General features: G+C 44.7%; 1 protein-coding gene across 3 annotated transcripts in view; it reads left to right on the top strand.

The window, feature by feature from the left end:
* LOC132400663 (phosphatidate phosphatase LPIN1-like) overlaps positions 1-16,343 on the top strand; it is a 76,398-nt gene extending 60,055 nt beyond the window's left edge. The window contains exons 20-21 of one of the 3 annotated variants that reach the window (XR_009514328.1): positions 1,344-1,447; positions 13,373-13,403. Coding sequence is in view for 2 of the 3 variants with exons in the window: in XM_059981876.1 (XP_059837859.1) it covers positions 1,344-1,447; positions 13,373-13,523 (255 nt within the window). In the remaining variant the exon portion in view is untranslated. Of the gene's footprint in view, positions 1-1,343; positions 1,452-13,372 lie in introns of those variants that run through there. The other 2 variants (XM_059981876.1, XM_059981877.1) reach the window with 2 other exon arrangements.
* Positions 16,344-18,465: the final 2,122 nt, after the last annotated feature.

Genomic DNA, 18,465 nt, shown 5'->3' with positions numbered 1-18,465 from the left:
TATGTGCAGTTTTGGCTCCTTATTCTAGAAAGGATATACTAATATTGGAGAGGGTTCAGAGAAGATTCACGAGAATAATTCCAGCTATGAAAGGGTTACCATATGAGGAATGTCTGGCAGCTCTTGGGCTGAGTTCAGGAGAATGAGGGGGGAGGGTCTCATAGAGACATTCCAAATGTTAAAGGCCTGAACAGCTTAGATATGACAAAGTTATTTCCCATGGTAGGGGAGTCTAGGACATGAGGGCACGAATTCAGGATTGAAGGATGTCCATTTAGAACAGAGATGCAGAGAAATTACTTTAGTCAGAGGGTGGTAAATCTGTGCAATTTGTTGCCACGAGCAGCTGTGGAGGCCAAGTCATTGGGTGTATTTAAGGCAGAGATAGATAGTTTCTTGATTAGCCAGGGCAGCAAAGGGTGTAGTGAGAAGGCAGAGGAGTGGGGATGACTGGAAGAATTGGATCAGCACATGATTGAATGGCGGAGCAGACTTGATGGGCCAAATGGCCCACTTCTGCTCCTATATCTTATGGGATGATATTCAATTTCCAGAGACAATTTATAGCATGCTGTCTGCCTCACTGGAATACTTAGACCTACCCATTTCTAATATTTTAAATGTCCATCTTAATTTTTTGATTGGTGCATTCAGAAGATGCCTGTTGCAGATCAACAGCAGCATTTCTGCAAATTCATTTGTAAGTTTCTGAAAAAAATTAGCATTTTCTAATGTATAAAATTAGCCATTTCATCCGCTTTTAAAATCCACAATTCTTCAGGGAATCCCAGCATCTAAAAATAAGCCATTGCCACTTTTTTTTTTAAAGCAGAAGATGTGAGAATGATGGGTGAGATCACTGACTGTGAGGTGTTGCCTATCCAGTTTTAAATCATGTGCGACAGATGTAGGGCTGTATGCAGAATGTGTTCCGGGCAGTCCTGCCTGTCACTATCAGCCTTGGCTTCCTCTCTGAGAACAAATGTCACGGCAGAAATATAGCTCCAGTGGGAGTGAGAGTATCTCTCTATTTCTGTAAGCAATTGGGGGCATTCTTCTTCCTTGAAAAATCCCTCTACAACTGGTCAAAAGGATCATGAAGGTGAACCATTTAAAAAAAAAACAAATGACTGTGTTGTCTATTAATTATTACATTAATTTGTACAATCATTTTGTACTCCACCCTAATCACAGATTGTTCTAAATGAATAAATTCCCCGAAGGTAATATAATTCATTAGAAACATTTCATCTGCTTTTGAACTGGATTGCAAATGACCACATTAAAAATGAGTTGAGACTGCAAACATGTTTTTATTTTCTTTTTCCCCACCCATCTTACAGGATGTTTATTCTTATAAACAAGTCGGTGTCCCAACAAACCGAATTTTTACAGTCAATCCTAAAGGTGAACTAATACAGGAACATGCAAAGACCAGTGTATCATCGTGAGTACATTTCATTCCTTAATCTAACAGATTAAGTATTTTCTTTTAATAGATGCCTTTTCTTTTCCAAGAATTGTTTTAAATACAGAGCTTATTCTGGAACCCATAGAGTTTAATACATTTCCAGATGCTGGGAAATATTATCTCTAAACCTAGTTTTGAATGTTATTATCGGATGACACAGAAACACAACCTTCAGCCCAACAAACCCATGCTGGTTATCCATCACCCATTTATACTATTCAAACTTACCATCCTTGGTTTAGAGCTGACTGCCTGGTGATTCACAAGTACTTAAATATTGTGAGAGCCTCTGCGTCAACTCACCCCTCAGACAGTGCACTCCAGTACCAGTCAACCCCAGATGGACAAAAATTTTGTTCCTCAGATAACTTGTGGCTTCCTTTAGCAGAAATGACTGAGGTTTTATAAAGTGGGTGCAGAATCTCTTTACATCTGTGTTTGGTGCTCTGACCAGCGAAGTCCAGAATCCTTTATGCCGCCTTAATCACAATACCTATTTGTGTTGCCACCTTTCATGAATCTGTGGATGTACTCCAAGATCCCCTTCCTCAATACTCTGTGAGACCCTACCAATTATGCTGTATATTTTAGCCTCATTAGAGCTCCCAAAATGCATCACTTCATATTTATCTGAATTAAATTCCCGTCTGCTACTTTTCAGCTCATTTCAATAACACATCACCATCTCTCTGCAGCCTAAGCCTCCCCTCCATGCTTTCATTAACTATCATTCTTTGTGTTCAAACTTGCATTAACAAGGATCTTTCAAGAATTAATAAGGGTCTCACATTGTACCGGGTGACTGGAAAATTGCAAATGTTGTTTTGCTATTTAAGAAGGGTGGGAGGCAGTAGAAAGGAAACTATAGACCTGTTAGCTTGATATCAGTGGTTGGGAAGTTGTTGGAATCGATTGTTAGGGATGAGTCTCAAACTTGCTCACTTGCCTTATACATGGAATCACTCGTGTACTTTGATCCTTGTGGAACACAGGAATTCAATCGCAAAAGCAATCCTCTGCCATCACCACATCTGTCTTATTGCCAAGCCAATTTTGGATTCAGTTTGCCAACTTGTACTGGATGCATGGGCACTAACCTTTTGAAGCAGTTTTCTATGTGGGACCTTGTCAAAAGGCTTTAAAGTCCATTAAATTGCATCATCTGCCATACCTTCATCAATGCACTTTGTTACAGCTTCAAAGAACACACTCATTGGTCAGACAGGATCTATCATGAATAAAGCCACATTGACTGTCTCTGATTAGTCCCCACCTTTCTATTTGATCATTGATCTCCCTCCCTCAAGCAGTTTTTCAAGAGTCTTCCCATCAGTGATGTTAAGCTGACAGGTCTACAGTTACCAGATTTTTCCCTAATTGCTTTCTTGAAAAGTAGTACTGTGGTGACCCATTTCCTGGCACATCCGAACCGGCTCACAATTAGATAGCCTAGGGGGGTTTGCGAGCACAGAGCTTTGGAGCCTCTGCGCCACGGGGGGCAGGTTGAGGGAGGCTTAAAAGTGAGGCTGAAGATTTCGAATAAAGTTTTTCCTTCGACTGCAGTTACTGACTCCGTGTCGTAATTTTAGCGCTGCATGTAGCACACCGCTACAATTGGTGACCCCAACGATCCAAACGATTTTTGGACCAGAAATGACCGACGCCGCCTCTGTTCATGCGGTTTCGTTGAAACTGCCGGGTTTCTGGACACAGCGACCGAACCTATGGTTCCAGCAAGCTGAAGCCCAATTCCACGTTCACCAGATCACCTCAGAAGACACCCGCTACTACTACGTGGTGAGCTCCCTCGACCAGGACACAGCGGCCCAGGTCGCGGAGTTCGTACAGTTGCCCCCGGTAGACGGCAAGTACACGGAATTCAAAGCCCTGCTCCTCAGGACTTTCAGACTCTCACGGCGCGAGCGGGCTGCCTGTTTACTGCACCTGGATGGCTTGGGAGACAGACCTCCATCGGCTTTAATGAATGAGATGTTGTCTCTGGCCGGACGACACAAGCCCTCCCTCATGTTTGAGCAGGCATTCCTGGAGCAGCTGCCCGAGGACATATGCCTGCTGCTGTCCGACGCGGATTTCAGTGACCCCCGGAAGGTGGCAGCCTGGGCGGACTTGCTGTGGAACGCCAAAAAGTTGAGCGGGGCGTCCATCGCACGGATCTCCCAGCCCCGCTCCTGGCAGCAAACCAGTCCAGGCCCGGCCGCAGAGCCCGCCAACCCCCGGCCCAAGGAACACTGGTGCTTCTACCACCAGCGGTGGGGCGCAGAAGCCCACCGTAGTCGCCCGCCCTGCAAGTTCCCGGGAAACGCCAGGGCCAGCCGCCGCTGATGGCTACGGCGGCTGGCCATCGGGATAGCCTCCTGTATGTGTGGGATAGAAGGTCGGGATGCCGGTTTTTGGTCGATACTGGTGCCGAGATCAGCGTTTTACCTCAGACGAGTTACGACACCCGCAGCAGGGCACCGGGTCCCTCCCTGAGGGCCGTGAACGGCAGCACAGTAAGGACCTATGGCACCTGTCAGGTGCAGCTACAGTTCGGCTCCAGCCAGTTCACGTGGGACTTTACACTGGCCGCCGTAACCCAACCGCTTCTGGGTGCGGATTTTTTGCGGGCTCACAGCCTACTGGTCGACCTGCCCAGGAAGAGACTGGTACACGCCGAGACCTTTCAGACATTCTCCCTGGGTGCAGCCCAGTTGCCAGCCCCTCACCTCGGCTCCATCACGCTGTCCGATAACGACTTCACCAGGGTCCTGGCGGATTTCCCATCGGTTCTGGCACCGCAGTTCACAGTGGCCATGCCCCGACACGGCGTACAGCACCACATCCCGACCCAGGGACCACCCCTCCACGCCCGCGCTCGGCGGCTTCCCCCGGACAAGCTCCGACTGGCGAAGGAGGAGTTCCAGAGGTTGGAGGAATTGGGGATCATCCGGCGGTCCGACAGCCCATGGGCCTCCCCCCTGCACATGGTGCCCAAAGCGACGGGAGGCTGGAGACCGTGCGGCGACTACCGCAGGCTGAACGAGGCTACCACACCGGACCGCTACCCTGTGCCGCACATTCAGGACTTTGCAGCAAACCTGCACGGCGCACGGATCTTCTCCAAGGTAGAACTCGTCCGAGGGTACCATCAAATCCCGATGCATCCTGACAACGTCCCCAAAACGGCTCTCATCACCCCGTTTGGCCTTTTCGAGTTCCTCCGCATGCCGTTCGGCCTGAAGAATGCCGCACAGACGTTCCAGCGGCTAATGGACGCGGTGGGACGGGACCTGGACTTCGCGTTCATCTATTTGGACGACATCCTCATAGCCAGCAGCAGTCGTCAGGAGCATCTGTCCCACCTCCGTCAACTCTGCGCCTGACTGAGTGAGTACGGTCTTACAATCAACCCCGCCAAATGCCAGTTTGGACTCGATACCATTGACTTCCTGGGCCACAGGATTACTAAAGACGGAGCAACCCCTCTGCCCGCTCAGGTAGATGCGGTCTGCCACTTCCCCCGACCCACCATGATCAAAGGCCTTCAGGAATTCGTAGGTATGGTCAATTTCTACCACCGCTTCCTCCCTTCAGCTGCCCGGATCATGCGCCCCCTGTTCGCCCTGATGTCGGGTCCGAGCAAGGACATTACCTGGGACGAGGAGTCCGCCGCCGCTTTCGTTCAAACGAAGGAAGCTTTGGCGAATGCCGCAATGCTAGTACATCCCAGAGTGGACGCCCCTACCGCCCTCACAGTGGACGCATCTAACACGGCAGTCGGTGGGGTGCTGGAGCAACTCATCGCAGGTCGCTGGCAACCCCTGGCATTTTTCAGCAAACACCTGCGGCCACCCGAGCTCAAGTACAGTGCTTTCGACCGGGAACTGTTGGCGCTCTACCTGGCAATCCGGCATTTCAGGTACTTCCTAGAAGGTCGGCACTTCACCGCGTTCACGGACCACAAACCGCTTACCTTTGCGTTTACAAAAGCGTCCGACCTCTGGTCGTCCCGCCAGCAACGCCACCTGTCCTACATCTCTCAATACACGACGGATGTCCGGCACGTCTCGGGTAAGGACAATGTTGTGGCTGATGCGCTCTCTCGCCCTACCGTTCATGCCCTTTCCCAAGGGGTAGACTTTGAGGCACTGGCAGAGGCACAGCAGGCAGATGAGGAGATTCCGAGTTACAGAACCGCAGTCTCCGGTTTGCAGCTCCAGGACCTCCCCGTGGGCCCGGGTGAGAGGGCCCTACTCTGTGACGTCGCCACCGGCCAGCCCCGTCCCGTCATCCCGACAGCCTGGTGGCGCTGTGTTTTCGACTCCATTCATAACTTGGCGCATCCCTCCATCCGGACGACTGTCTGGATGGTTTCCAGCAGGTTCATTTGGCACGGACTCTGCAAACAGGTCAGTGAATGGGCCAAAACGTGCATGCACTGCCAGACGGCCAAGGTGCAGCGGCACACCAAAGCCCCACCGCAGCAGTTCCATCCCGCCCACCGGCGTTTCGACCACATTCATGTGGATATCGTGGGCCCCCTGCCAGTGTCGCGCGGAGCACATTACCTCCTGACTATCGTGGACCGGTTCACAAGATGGCCAGAGGCGGTCCCGCTCACCGACACCACCTCCGAATCTTGCGCCCGAGCCCTGATCACCACCTGGATATCTCACTTTGGTGTACCGGCCCACATTACCTCCGACAGAGGCGCCCAGTTCACCTCCAGCCTGTGGTCAGCTATGGCCAGCCTTTTGGGGACTCAGCTGCACCACTCAACTGCCTACCACCCACAGTCGAACGGGCTAGTGGAGCGTTTCCACCGTCACCTGAAGTTGGCCCTCATGGCCCGCCTGCGAGGAGCCAACTGGGCGGACGAGCTTCCCTGGGTCCTACTCGGCATCCGCACAGCGCCCAAGGACGACCTGCACGCCTCGTCGGCCGAGTTGGTACACGGCACGCCCCTGGCCGTCCCCGGGGAGTTCCTACCAGCCCCACGGGGGCAAGAGGAAGATCCTGCAGCAGTCCTGGGCAGACTACGCGAGAAGCTCGGTAACCTGGCCCCCATACCCACTTCACAGCACGGGCGGAACCCGACCTGCGTACCCAAAGACCTGCAGAACTGTAAGTTTGTGTTTGTACGAAGGGCCGGCATCGGCCACCGCTGCAGCGGCCATACGAGGGGCCGTTTATGGTGCTCCGGAACAACGGGTCCACGTTCGTGCTGGACGTTGGGGGGAAAGAGGAAGTTTTCACGGTGGACCGCCTCAAACCGGCCCATGTGGACCTGGCGCAACCGGCCGAGTTTCCGGCACCTCGGCGCAGAGGCCGACCTCCCAAGCAGGTTCCGGCCCAGACTGTGGACATTGGGGGGTGTATCGCCGGTTCTGGGGTGGGGGTTATGTGGCGACCCATTTCCTGGCACATCCGAACCGGCTCACAATTAGATAGCTTACGGGGGTTTGCGAGCACAGAGCTTTGGAGCCTCTGCGCCACGGGGGTGCAGGTTGAGGGAGGCTTAAAAGTGAGGCTGAAGATTTCGAATAAAGTTTTTCCTTCGACTGCAGTTACCGACTCCGTGTCGTAATTTTAGCGCTGCATGTAGCACACCGCTACAATACCATGCTTGCTGTCCTGCAGTCATTGTGTCTAATGAAGATGTAAAAATCTCAGGCAGAGCTACAGCACTCTCTTACCTTCCGTGGCATTGTGGCCTGGGATAATTATCATTTGATACTGAGGACTTATCCAGCTTTAAGCTCTGCAAAGCATTGAGTGCTTCCATTGATGGAGGCTTGCACCAGACTTTAACCAGTACCTTCACTGAATTATCCAGCTACATAGTCAGTTTTCTTGGGGAATGCAGATGGCCAAAGAAGTGAGTCCATTGTTGACCATGAGGTGTCAGGATACATGGAGGCAAATGCTAAAGTAGTCTGGAATCAGCATGGTTTCCTTGAGGGGAAATCTTGTCCAACAAATGTGTTGGAATTCTTTGAGGAAATTACAGGCAGGATAGACAACTGAGTCAGTGGATGTTGTTAACTTGTACAACAGGAAAGTTACTAGCAATGGAATAACGGGGGCCTTTTCTGGTCAGCTGCCTGTGACTAGTGGAGTTCCGCAGGTGTTGATATTGGGTTTGCTACTTTTCACATCACACGTTAATGATGTGGATGACAGAATTGATGGCTTTGGTCACTTCTTGGTTGGTGTGCTGTCAACTTGTAGGCATCCTCATCTGAAGTTCTGCAGGCATTCTTTTCATCTGAATACTTTAAAGGGACATTTCCACACATTATCCTTTAGTTCCACTGTGCTGCAATGTGTCTAGGGAGATTCTAGAATAAGAGGGCAGAGCCTCAGAGGACAAGTACATCCCGTTAGAACAGAGATGAGGAATTTCTTTAGGTAGTGGGTAGCGAATCTGCAGAATTAATTGCCTCTGCCAGCTGTGGAGGTCAAGTTAATGGGTACTTTTATGCTTTTCTATACCTGTTATATTTTAGTTGTCCATCATATCCAACGATGACAGGTATCCTGTGCGGGAGAGTTTTTAGCGGGTAAAGCCATTCCAGTGGGGCAGTTCTTGCCATTATCTATACATTTTTTGGATATCTCTGGCTCTACAGGCTTCCTTGGGATGCCTTTCACCCTTAAAGAACCCATTAGCTTCAAACTCTCTCTTTCAGTTTTAAATGATTCCAAGTTTATTTTTGCCAGGCCATGCTATATTTGAAATTGTCCTTTCCCAATTCAGGACTTAAATTTCCAGACCATCCTTGTCCCTCTCCATACATTTGGTGTTTTGGTCACTATCTTCTCTCACCCATCACCTGTCCCACTGACACATCAATCACATCATTTCAATAGACAATAGGTGCAAGAGTAGGCCATTCCGCCCTTTGAGCCAGCACTGCCATTCAATGTGATCATGGCTGATCATCCACATTCAGTACCCTGTTCCTGCCTTCTCCCCATATCTCTTTTCTCCACTTTCTTTAAGAGCTCTATCTAACTCTTTCTTGAAAGTATCCAGAGAAATGGTCCCCACTGCCTTCTGAGGCAGAGCGTTCCATAGATCCACAACTCTCTGGGTGAAAAAATTTTTCCTCAACTCCGTTCTAAATGGCCTACCCCTTATTCTTAAACTGTAGTCTCTGGTTCTGGACTCACACAAGATTGAGAACATGTTTCCTGCCTCTAGCATGTCCAATCCCTTAATAATCTTATATGTTTCAATCAGGCCCCCTCTCATCCTTCTAAATTCCAGTGTCTCCAAGCCCAGTAGCTCTAATCTTTCAACATATGACAGTCTCACCATTCCGGGAATTAACCTTGTGAACCTACGCTGCACTCCCTTAATAGCAAGAATGTCTTTCCTCAAATTTGGAGACCAAAACTGAACACAATACTTCAGGTGTGGTCTCACCAGGGCCCTGTACAACTGTAGAAAGACTTCTTTGCTCCTATACTCAACTCCCCTTGTTATGAAGGCCAACATGCCGTTAGCTTTCTTCTCTGCCTGCTGTACCTGCATGCTTACTTTCAGTGACTGATGTCCAAGAACACCTAGATCTTGTTGTACTTCCCCTTTTCCTAACTTGACACCATTCAGTTAGTAATCTGCCTTCCTCTTCTTGCCACCTCACATTTATCTACATTAAACTGCATCTGTCATGCATCTGCCCAGTCACCCAACCTGTCCAAATCACCCTGCATTCTCCTAACAACCTCCTCATATTTCACACTGCCACCGAGCTTTGTCCTTTGTCCTAATTTCCTAAAATTAGGTCCAGCACCATCTTTCTCTAGTGAGACAAGTTGTATACCTAAATATAATATCTTAGTGGACTACAGATCTGCTTTATCCTTTGCTCTCTCCTGCCTTATTGGCCCTACTCTATCCATTCTCACCATTCCTCTGTCACTGAGTAACCCTGATTTTTCTGCCATCTGTCCATCACACTTCCTGTGCCCACACAAACACCTATTCAAGGTCATGAATTGAAACAGTAACATAACTGGTTCATGTTGTTGTCCCTATTCCAACCACCAGAATCTTTCACTCTTTCCTTGCCACTTGTGTATTAGTTTTATTGCTATTTAATCCCCATAATTTATGCCAATAAAACTAATTACTCTTCCATTTCCCATTGCCATCCTTATTTATTCCTTTGTCAGATATTGTTTGCTTTTCTAATTCGGATCATCTGGTCATCTGGTTTAACCTAACCCAGTTCTGCCAGATCACATGATCCTTGCTCCCTTTGTTTTCAGATCAACATCTCCCCAGTGCTATCACACTTCAAGACTGTTTTCCCACTACTCCAACATCACATTTGCCAGTCCAGCACTATTTTTCCATGACTATCAAAGTCTAAAATTCCACTTCCTTATGGAGCATTGCCATTTGTCAGGATTCTTGTTCCCTCCTATACCTGCAAGCTGTTTCTATTTTTATTGCACACTATCATCTGTTTTATACTGTTCTTTAATCCTAGGATCATCTCACATATCTCCCATTTTCCCAGGACAAACCTTCCTAATTGAAGCCCCTGACCCTTCCTATTCCTACGTACTCATTCCCAGCAACCCTTCACATTCCCAATACTACCATAATCTAATGTCAATTCAGAAGATGGAGACAAGGAAATACAAGTAGAAGGTCACCAAGTCCTTCGAGACTGTTCCGACATTCAGTACGATGCACTTGGCCGCATCTGCACCGGGTGTGTAGAGATGAAGCTCCTTAGGGAACTGAAGCTTGTTTGGGGAAGTGAAGAGGTGATGACAGGAGCTACGGGGAGGTAGTCAGCCCAGGGCTACAGGAGACAGATAAATGGGTGACTGTCAGGAGAGGGAAGAAGAATGCCAGATAGTGGAGGCACCCCTGTGGCTGTTCCCCCCCTCTTTTGGGGGGGGGGGCTACCTGGGGAAAGCAACAGTGGCCTTGGCTCTGGTACTGAATCTGGCCCTGTGGCTTAGAAGGGTAGGAAACTGAAGAGGATGGTAGCAGTAATTGGGGACTCCATACTTTGGGGGACCCATAGGTGATTCTATGGATGAGAAAAAGAAACACAGATGGTAGTTTGCATATCAGGTTTCTGAACGCGTCCACAATATTTTGAAAAAGGTGGTGTGGGCAACCCAAAGTCATGGTACATATTGGTACCAATGACATGGGTAGAGAAAGGGTGGAGGTCTGAAAAAATAATACAGGGATTTGGGAAGGAATTTGAGAAGCAGGATCCTTAGGGTAATAATCTCAGAACTGCTGCCAGTGCCACGCAACAACGAGGATAGGAATAGAATGAGTGGTGGATAAATGCGTGGCTGAAGAATTGGAGCAGGGGGCAGGGATTCAGATTCCTGGATCATTGGGACCTCTTCTAGGGTAGGGTGACCTGTACAGAAGAGATGGGGTTGCACTTGAATCTGAGGGAGACCGATATTCTTGCGGGCAGGTTTGCTAGAGCTGTTGGGAATGGTTTAAGCTAACATGGCAGGGGTATTGGAATCAGTTTGATAGAGCTGAGTATGAGCCAGCAGGTTTACAAGTAGGTGATGTAATATTTAGTATGAATGTAAAGAAGGACAAGCCAATGATTGGGTACATCTGCAGACAGAGCCAAGAGTTAAGATGTACCACAGAGACAAAATTCAAAGGGGCAAAGAATGCGGAACTGAAGGTGCTGTATTTAAATATGCGTAGCATTCGGAATAAGGTGGATGAACTCGAGAGGCGCAGTTAGAGATTGGTTGGTATGATGTTCTGGGCATCACTGAGTTGTGACTGAAAGAAGGTCATAGTTAATGAGTTTAACATCAAAGGATATACTTTGTATTGAAAGCACAGGCAGGAAGACATAGGCGGTGGTGTGGCTCTATTGGGGATCTCATTGAAACCTAACGAATGTTGAAAGGACTAGATAGGGTGGGTATGGAGGAGATGCTTCCTCTTGGGGTGGTATCCTGATCTACAGGCACAGCCTCAAAATTGAGGGGTGACCTTTTAGAACAGAAGTAAGAAGGATTTTTTTTTAGCCAGAGAGTAGTAAATCTGTGGAATGCTCTGCCATAGACAGTGGTGGAGGCAAAGTCCATGGGCATATTTAAAGCGCAAGTTCATAGATTCTTAATTATTTGGGGCATCAAGGGATATGGTGAGAAGGCAGGTGTATGGGGTTGATTGGGATCTGGAATCAGCCATAATGAAATGGCGGAACAGCCTTGATGTGCTGAATGGCCTAATTCTGCTCCTGTGTTTTATAGGAACATAGAAAACCTACAGCACAATATAGGCCCTTCGGCTCACAAAGCTGTGCCAAACATGTCCTTACCTTAGAAATTACCTCTGGTTACCCATAGCTCTCTATTTTTATGGTCCATTGTTACTGATCTGTGCTAAGCTTAACTTGTCTTCTGGACTGTTTCCTCAATTCCTTGATCTTTCAGATATTCCATCTTTCTTCATCTTAAATACGTGGCCTCCACCACATTTCTGGACAGAGTATTCCAGAGATTCACTACAATATAAGCAAAGATATTTTTGTACACCTTGGTTTTAAATGACTACTCTCGTATTTTGTGGCTTTATTCTTGTCTATGACTCTCTTCCCATGAGCGAAAACATCTCATCATCAACCCTTATTATTAACTCCCTTGTTATTTTTTTAATGTTTGGATAAGGTTACTCGTTCTTCAAAATTCCAGGAAATACTGACCAATACTGTCCAGCCTTTTGATAGGAAATCCCTCTCATCCTAGGAATTCTTCTTAGTTGAATCTCCTTTGAACTGCCTCCAATGCTACCATATCCATTTTTAGGTAAGGTGGCCAAAACTCTACATGGTATTCCAAATGTGGCCTCACTAACATCCTTTACAACTATAACAAAACAAATCTACCATCTGCAATAAAGGTCAACAGATCTGTTGCTTTCTTAACCACTTGCTAGACGTGGCTGAGGTGTGAGTGACTGACTTTTAAATTGAGACAGCATTTGACCTGTCAAAGTAAAATTGAACCCAAAGGAAATTGAGAGGAACAGGGGTCTATTGTTGATGAGTCACACCTGGCAATATAGATAATGGCACTGGATGCTCAGAGCTAATCAAAACACTCCCTTCCAATATTTCACAATCCTGTGCTCCTTTGGTCCGATCAACTTAAATTGATTGATAACCTTTCCTAAAAAGGTCACAGAGTAGGGTTATGTGCTTTATTGATGGTACAACATTCAATTTCAATATTAACACCTTAGAAGTAGAGCAGTTGATCCCCACATGCATTTAGAAATGTACCTCATTCTGGGTTGGTAAGTGGCAAGTAATACCCATCTAATGAGTAATTGACACTCCTCCCATCATATGTAATGGACCCCATCAGTAACCTCTTTTCCACTTCTTTTCAACCACCCCACACAATAAAATAGGCAACATTTGTTTGTCACAAGAAGGGGTAGATAAATGCAGAAGCACCAGAACATAAGGACAATTCTCAATCACTGCCATTTGGGAGCTTCATGCTTCTACCACCTATTAAGAAAACATATTTTCTTTAAAGCAAAGAGATCTGCCTAGAAATGTGTTCTTAATCAGTACAACTAATTATCCAATATCGTGGCTGAAACAGTTCAGAAGTCCCCTTCAATTGTCTTCAATGGGGCTGTATTTCAGAAGAGAAGTACAAAATTAAGTCTTTATTACATAAGCAATTGAGGACCTTTCTTCCTGTTGGTTTTAGTGAGCCATTGGTGGCATCTGCTGGGATATGACATTAAATTTTAAGAACAAATATCCATATGAGCATTCACTCACATTCTCCTGCTTGTAAATAGAAAAGTACTGATGCAATCATGTGTTCAGTTTCTCATGAAGAACTCTTGTTTTTTTCCAGCTACGTAAGGCTGAGCGAAATAGTTGATCATGTGTTCCCTCTTCTAAAGAGAGAGAATTCTTCTGACTTCCCTTGTTCGGATACCTACAGTCAATTCACATACTGGAGGGAGCAGCTACCAACAGTGGAGAACCAGGACCTTCATACTTGAATTAAACATAAGCATATGAGAAATAGATTTTTGTAGCGTAATGGCAGGCAGCCTTTTCTCACTGTTTGAAGTTGTAATTTTCCTTTTCTCTGGCTTTATTTGTTCCTGTCCTGTCACTGAGCATTTTATCCTATCAGCTGTTAAGAACATTGGAGAGTGAAGTCTGTTAAAAGTATGTTGCATCTTAAGCCTCTTTATCATAAGAAACCTGTTGCTTGTGCTAGTGACATTTTTGACCATTGGTTTTGTTGAGATCACAGCTACTTTAAGATCACTCTTTGTATTAATTATTTTATGAAGCAAGTGTTTAAGTCAAATGTTCTATTTTATTTTTCCTCAACAAGTACAGAACTGTGATTATTTATAGAATGCACTTTTAATAATTAGTCTGAAACATTTACTTTAGATCCAGCTTGCATAATGCATCAGTAAACACTTTCAAAGGTTCAAATAACTTAATCATTTATCTTCACCAGATGTTTTTCTCCCACCACCCCCACACAATCTACCTCTTTTTCCTCATGAGGGCAGTGACTCCAGCTGGCCTAATTTCTGTGGCTGGAAACTGCTGTTTACATGTGCACTGATTTTCTCTTCCACCACCCCACACAAGTTCGCTTTGGCAGGAATAATGTTCAGTAAGCAAGTGCAGGAACAATTGAAGTCAGCTTTGTCCTAGTTTGGCATAGGATATCCATTGAACCTGATAGATAATTGCTTGATTAAAATAAGAACAAATGATTTTTTTGCATTTTAGTTTAAATAGTTATATATATGAATGCAAAGAACTTAATTTTCTGCAGAACATATAGCAATTAGCTGATAATTCTATTGTTAAATGTATTATAGGTACACATCATGCAAATATTTTTATATGTGAACTATGGCTAAATAGTTGCAATGCAGATTTATTTTTTTCAAAAGTAGAGCATGTAGATGTTGCAAATCTGAAATAAAATGAAAAGAAACAGCAGATCAGGCAGCATTAGTGGAGAGAGAAGCAGGGTTGACATATTAACACAACGACCATCAGATATCAAGATTAATAACATGACAAGTCTACAGTTTCCCTCTTTACTGATGTGATCTATTCTGTTGATCGCTTCCAGCATTGCGTGTCTTTCAAGCAAATGTTCCCTTTCCTGTAAGGCTATAACGGTGCATTAGGATTGTTGCCTTTGTTGCCGCCTGTAATTCAGAAAAATACAATCAAGAGTTTTGTTCCCGGACCTGTAGACTACAGAGCTTCATTGGAGGAGCTGATAAAATTCAATCAACTACCATCTTGTTTATTGAAGAAGCAATAGACCCAATAAATACATACTTTTTTTTTAGAAATCTGGAAATGATTTTGTTGTCTACGAAGTGAAATTAAAATTCTTATCTAGAAAGGGAAAATCTTTAGATGAACTCGCCCTCTGATTGGTCTGAATGTCTTTCTACATTATTTTAAAAGCTCTTGAACTCTTTAGTGTAGGAGAACTACTTAATCACTTGCAAGGGAGTGAAGATATAAATTGACTGTTCAAAATAACATCTGACATAGTTCAAGAATAATATCAATAATTTGAATATTTTGTATGCTCTTTCATGTTTCCAGTATTGCCACAATTTGGAAATTGCCATTCATGATGCATGCAAAATTAACTAATGTGGGTTTTATGGCTGTATTTAAGATGGGAAAAGTTGGGCCCAGAGCACAATGCAAAGGGTATTTTCTTTCTATGAAAGATAAGTAAATGAAGCTTTGCTTTCAAATCTATTATGTTACGTTTACTAAAAGTATCACAACGACTGTGTACTGAATTGCAGTGTTACTGGTGATACGCTGTCATACTTTGTAGGTAAGTAAAATTGTCAATAAATGCAGAACTATGAAAATGTATGTTGTTATTTTTTTTAAACAGCATATGTATATTTAAGAACAGCTTGGGCAATTCCGTTACAAGGTCTTCTATGAGGTTTAGAAAAAATGTTAAAGCAAGCCCAAGAAAATTAAATTTGTTTTTAGTGTGTCCAAGGAGGAGAAGGTGGTGAGGCAGAGGGGTTTGGGGATAGGTAGAGATATTGGAAATGTAGAAGAAAAATGGAGAATTCGAGTGTGGTGGAGTGCTGGAGTCACTGATATAGCTATAGTGGAGTCTTGAGAGATGCTAGTTCTACCAGTAAGTTTCTTAAAGTTGCTACGTGCTAATTATGAGTGTAGTTTGATCCTTTTCTGAAAGCAACTGGGAGAAATAGGCCAGAAAGTTTTAGGGATTGGGGTTCTACAGATCAACAAAGAAAGAGGCTCAAGACTAATATTCCTACTCCATTGAAAAGCTATTCAGGACAAATTTGATTCATTCATTACTGTGTTATAGATAATTAAAGATCAAGATTAGTCCTGAACGAAGCTCTATCCACCACAATTATTCATAAGAACATAGAAAACCTACAGCACAGTACAGGCCCTTCGGCCCACAAAACTGTGCTGAACATGTCCTTACCTTAGAAATTATGTAGGGTTACCCATAGCCCTACATTTTTCTGAACTCGGTAACAAATTCTATCTGAAATTTCTGAGAAGTACATTCTTCTTTAAGCAAAAAGTTTGTGTAAAATTAGATGGGATGCACATCGATAAGCAGCTTAAGAGAACTCATACAGAACAGCTATTATGAATGGACTCTGAATATTCAATCAATATTGTAATAATATAAACAATATACATGTCACACTTGGCCACATCAGTGGTTCATCATTTTTGACTCCAACAAGACAATGAATCAATGAAGATCTGAAACAAAATTTTGATGAAGAATTGATGGGTGGAGGCCATTTGTCCATTTTGTATCTGCCTGGCATTATTTTTCTTGACAATAAAATTACCAAAGTATCAATCTTTGTTTTGTATCATTTGCCCATGACCAAATGGGATCAAAGATTCCCTAAAATAAAATGGTTCTCTGAGTGCAAAGTCAAAGAGGAGTTAGTTCTTGAGTGCACAGGTGCAAAGAAGGGCTGCTTGACAGTAGCATCGCAGGCACATAGCATTAGAAATGCATCAATCACAAGGAAACACAAATCATGTAAGAAAGAAATTGATTAGAACTTAAAGACTGGTTAATATCTCAATATCAAAGAAGGGTCATGAGGTACACTATTGCTATCTTTTAAAAAATTATTAATTCCCATTATCTTTAAAAGATGGGACTATGTTTTAAAAATTCTGTACAGGAAAGCTTGACCGAGGCAGTAGTGTGGCCATGGTATGTTAGCAGAGCAATTGAATTAAGAGCTACTATTCAGAGGCCTGAATTGAATGCCTGGAGAGGCAAGTCTGTACCCTGTCAGGTCAGTTGGCAATCTTAGAAATCTGGCTTCTTGTTGTGTGTCTGGAATACTGCATGTAGTGGAGAGGTTAACTGTCCTGAATTGTTCCACTCTGTCTGGGAGTGTATCCAGAGAAACCGGCCACGTGACAGATGCACTGCCACCTGGCTGGTCGGAGGACACACCACATGCCAATCAACATTTGGTTCCTCCCAACTAATCAATGCACACCTAAATTATTGGTCACCTTAATTGGATTATCTCACCCAGCCCAATGCTATAAAAGGTGAGACTTGTGCCTGGCTTATTCTTTCTTACAGACCACCTCATTTAAGGTAAGTGCATTGATTTATGTTTGGAAGGTTTATCGCTTGTCCTGGTAAGGGAGCTGCAGCTATCCAAGGTCAAGGGGGATAGCTGTCGTAGTGCTTTTCCCTTGTTCTTTGTATGTGTAACTACCCTGTCCCCACACCTCTTTCTGTGTATTGTACAGCCAACCCAACCTTCCCCACATGTGTTAACCCTAAATATGTTTTTGTTAGAATATTGTAGTTGCTTGTGTTGACTTCCCCTTGTAAATAAATTCCTTATTATTAAAACTGTGTGTGTCCAGGCCTCTACAGTTGAGACTCAAAGAACCAGTTATTTTCCATCACAACAGGGGGTAATTGTTGGACTTTTGGCCAGCAGTGCCCATTTTTTGATCACTCAAAGGGTATAGAATCCTAGAAAAGTGCAGCACAGAAACAGGACCTTCAGCCCATCTAGTCCATGCCGAACCTATTTCCATTGACCTTCCACTGGGACCATGGCCCTCCGTACCCTTACCAGCCGTGTACCTATCCAAACTTCACTTAAGTGTTGAAATTGAGCTTGCTGTGCACCACTTGTGCTGGCAAGTCGTTACACACTTGCAGAACCCTCTGTGTGAAGAAGTTTCCCCTCATGTTCCCCTTAAACTTTTCACCTTTCACCCTCAACCCATGACCTCTTATAGGCCCTCTCAACCTCAGTGGAAAAAGCCTGTTTGCATTTATCCTATTTATACCTCTCATAATTTTATCAAATCTCTCTTCAATCTTATACATTCTAAGGAATGAAGTCCTAACCTATTCAATATTTCCTTATAAATCAATTTGTCCAGACCCAGCAACATCCTTGTAAAGTTTCTCTGTACTCTTTAAAACTTATTTACAATTTTCCCTGTAGGTAGGTGACTAAAATTGCACATATTACTCCAAATTAGGCCTCACTAACATCTAATATAACTTCAACATAACATCACATCTCCTGTAATCAGTACTTTGATTTATGAAAGCCAAATGCTTTGTTTATGACTAATATTGACCCGTGATGCCACTTTCAATGAATTATGGACCAGTATTCCCAGATCCCTTTATTCTACCACTCTCCTCAGTGCCCTACCATTTACTCTGTAAGACCTACCCTGGGTGGTCCTACCAATGAGCAATGCCTTGCTCTTGTCTGAATTAAACTCCATCTGCCATTTTTCCAGTTGCTGCAGGTCCCCCAGCAAGCTATGATAGCATTTCTCACTGTTCACTACACTGCCAAACTTGATGTCATCCACAAATTTGCTGATCCAGATAACCACATCAACACCGAT

This window comes from Hypanus sabinus, chromosome 10 (assembly GCF_030144855.1).
Source record: "Hypanus sabinus isolate sHypSab1 chromosome 10, sHypSab1.hap1, whole genome shotgun sequence".
Lineage (NCBI taxonomy): Eukaryota > Metazoa > Chordata > Chondrichthyes > Myliobatiformes > Dasyatidae > Hypanus > Hypanus sabinus.
The sequence above is the reverse complement of the archived record's forward strand: the minus strand, read 5'-3'. Positions and strand labels throughout refer to the sequence as shown.